This window comes from Eimeria necatrix, genomic scaffold (assembly GCF_000499385.1).
Source record: "Eimeria necatrix Houghton genomic scaffold, Enh_scaff267, whole genome shotgun sequence".
Classification (NCBI taxonomy): Eukaryota; Apicomplexa; class Conoidasida; order Eucoccidiorida; family Eimeriidae; genus Eimeria; species Eimeria necatrix.
This window is the reverse complement of record NW_013655251.1, coordinates 9711-12500: the sequence shown is the minus strand read 5'-3', so window position 1 is coordinate 12500 and position 2790 is coordinate 9711. Positions and strand designations below refer to the sequence as shown.

Below are 2790 nucleotides of genomic sequence, written 5' to 3'. Positions count from 1 at the left end.
GTTGCACTGTGCTGCAGCAACTGGCGCTGCTTGCAACCGCTTGAATTGTTTATTTTTAATTTATATTAATTAATTATTATTTATTTATTTATTAATTTATTAATTTATTTATTTATTTATTTTATTTTTATTTTGTCAACAGGAAGACAAAGATGACGAAGACATCGAAGCCCTCATTCCGAAAAGAGGAGTTGTGCGGATAAGCCGGAGGCTGCGATGAGCTGCTGGCCAAACAATGAAAGAAATAAACAAATTTAAAAGTTTATAATTAATTAATTAATTAATTAATTAATTAATTAATTAATTAATTAATTAATTAGTTCCAATTAATTAGTGCAACAATTAAGTAATTACTCCGCAAAAACCAACGACAGCGGACAAGAGGGCGGCCACCTGCTGCAGCAGGGGCCCTGTAGTTCATTTATAGCCCAGCAGCTAGCTGGCCAGCTAGCTAGCTAGCTAGCTGGCCAGCTAGCTAGCTAGCTAGCCAGCTAGCTAGCTAGCTAGCTGCAGAGGTTTAGGATTTATGCCGTGGCAGGCGACCACCTCAAGACGCGCCGCCCGCAGCTCACCAGCAGCCCAGGTGCTGTGGCTAACTTGGGCCTGAGAAGAGCTAGCGAACTAGCTAGCTAGCTAGCCAGCTAGCTAGCTAGCTAGTTAGCTAGCTGGATGGCTAGCTTGTTTGCTAGCGGCTGGCTGGCTAGCTAGCTAGCTAGCTTTTTGGCTAGGTGACTGGCTAGCTGGCTAGCGAGCTAGCCTGTTAACAAGCTGGCTAGCTAGCTAGCTAGCTAGCTAGCTGGCTAGCTAGCCAGGCTTTGGCGGGCGGATTTGCCGAAACGAATTTATTTACTGGAAAAGAGAGTTGCAGGAAAAGTGGAAACAAATAAATAAATAAAAGTGATGAAAAAGAAAAAATGCAAATAAGAGAAAAGGGAATTCAGTTTGAATCAGAAACTTAAAAGTAAAAATTATAAAAGAGGAAACAATTAAATGCAAAAGAGGCAAAAGGGCAAACAAATGTAGAAGTGGAGGGGCGCTTGAACTAACCCTAAACCCTAAACCCTAAACCCTAGAAAGCATCAGAAAAGTAAAGATAGCAGATCATAGCAGACAAACAAATGAAGAGGTAAAGGGAAAAATAAATGAAGAGATAAAGAGAAATAAATAAATAAATAAAAGAAAAAGTAAGAAGATTAGGAGACACAATTGGCACCCAAAGAAGTAAAGACTGAGCCAGAAGGCTCCTGTGGGACGTAACGCTAAACCCTAAACCCTAAACCCTAAACCCTAAACCCCAGACCCTATAGCGACGCCTAGCAAAGGGCCTCCAGCCCGCGGTTCCAGTATCCAAAGGGGCCCCCACGCCGCCCTCAGGGGCCCACAGGGGCCCCCCATGGGGGCCCCTGGGGGCCCCTATGGGGGCCCCCAGGGGCCCCCATGGGGCACCCGACGGGGCCCCCAGGGGCCCCCATGGGGCCCTCCGCGGGCCTCTATCTGGGGCCCCTAGGGGGCCCCACACCTGCGTAGGGTACAGACTAAGTGGGCTTTTCTCCTACGGGCGTTTCAACAGGATTTGGGGCCCACAGGGGCCCCCAAGGAGGGCCAAAGGGTACACAAGGGGGCCCCCGGGGGGCCCCCTGGGGCCCCTAAACCCCATATTGTGGTCTAAATAAACAAAGGGTTTGGGGTTTGAGCTGATGAGTAAATGGAGAGGCAAATAAAAAGACAAAAAGTTAAGTTAAAAGGAGCGCTAAGGGCCCTTCGGAGGTTTACAGGCCTCACTGAAAAGCTCCAAACCCTAAACCCTAATTGGGGGTCTCCCGGAGCTAAACTTGAGAAGTCGCAAACCCTAAACCCTAATTAGGGGCCCCCGAGAGCCAGAGCTTGTGGGGTGGGAGGTTGGACTCTGTTTCATGCGCAGAGAGGAACTCATCCTCAGCCTCCTGCTGCTGCTCCTGCTGCTCCTTCTGCTGCTGCTGCTGCTGCTGCTGCTGCTGCTGCAGCTGCTGCTGCTGCAGCAAAGTTGGGGGCTCGTTCTCTATGTTTGCGAGGCTTTCGCTCAAGGTGGCAGGGGGAGGCAGCGCGCGCCTGCAGGCCCGCAGCAGGCAAACCCTAAACCCTAAACCCCAAACCCCAAACCCTAAACCCTAAACCCTCAGGCCTCAACCCAAACCCTTTTGGAGTACCTGCACTTCTCCATTTGAGAAAGATAAGAACAAAAAGAAGCTTCAATTTGCTGCTGCGCTTCTTCGACTGCCAGCAGCAGCGCAGCGTGGCGCTCGCGCTTCCGGTGTATGGACAGCTGCAGCTGCTGCTGCTGCTGCTGCAGCAGCCGAATGAACTCCTGCAAGCAACAAACAGAAGCAAAAGGGGCAGCCAAACCAGCTGACAGAGCAGCAGCAGCAACAGCAGCAGCAGCAGCAGCAGCTGCAAGTGCAGCAGCAAAGGCGCCAGCAGCAACTGCAGCAGCAGGAGCAAACGCAGCAGCAGCAACTTAGACAGCAGCAATTAAGTAGCAGCAACGGCTGCAGAAACATTAGCACCAGCAGCAGCCATTGCAGAAATATCGACACCAATAGCAACTGCAGCAGCAGCAGCTTCAGCAGCAGCAGCAACTGCAGCAGCAGCAGCAACTGCAGCAGCAGCAGCACCTGCTGCGCCGGCAGCGAGCTCCAGAATGATTCGGCCTCCTCTTTGGCTTGCTGCACCCTCTCTCTGAGTTCCCTTGATAAGATGCTGCACTGCTCCTCTTCCCGCAGCAGCAGCTGCTGCTGCTGCTGATACTCCTGC

General features: G+C 50.7%; 1 protein-coding gene across 1 annotated transcript in view; it reads left to right on the top strand.

Moving 5' to 3' along the window:
- Positions 1 to 220, top strand: part of ENH_00036440 (hypothetical protein, conserved) — a gene marked incomplete at both ends in the record, with an annotated part of 5388 nt that extends 5168 nt beyond the window's left edge. The window contains one exon of the mRNA XM_013585131.1: positions 143 to 220. Coding sequence (XP_013440585.1) covers positions 143 to 220 — 78 coding nt within the window. The remainder of the gene's footprint in view (positions 1 to 142) is intronic.
- Positions 221 to 2790: the final 2570 nt, after the last annotated feature.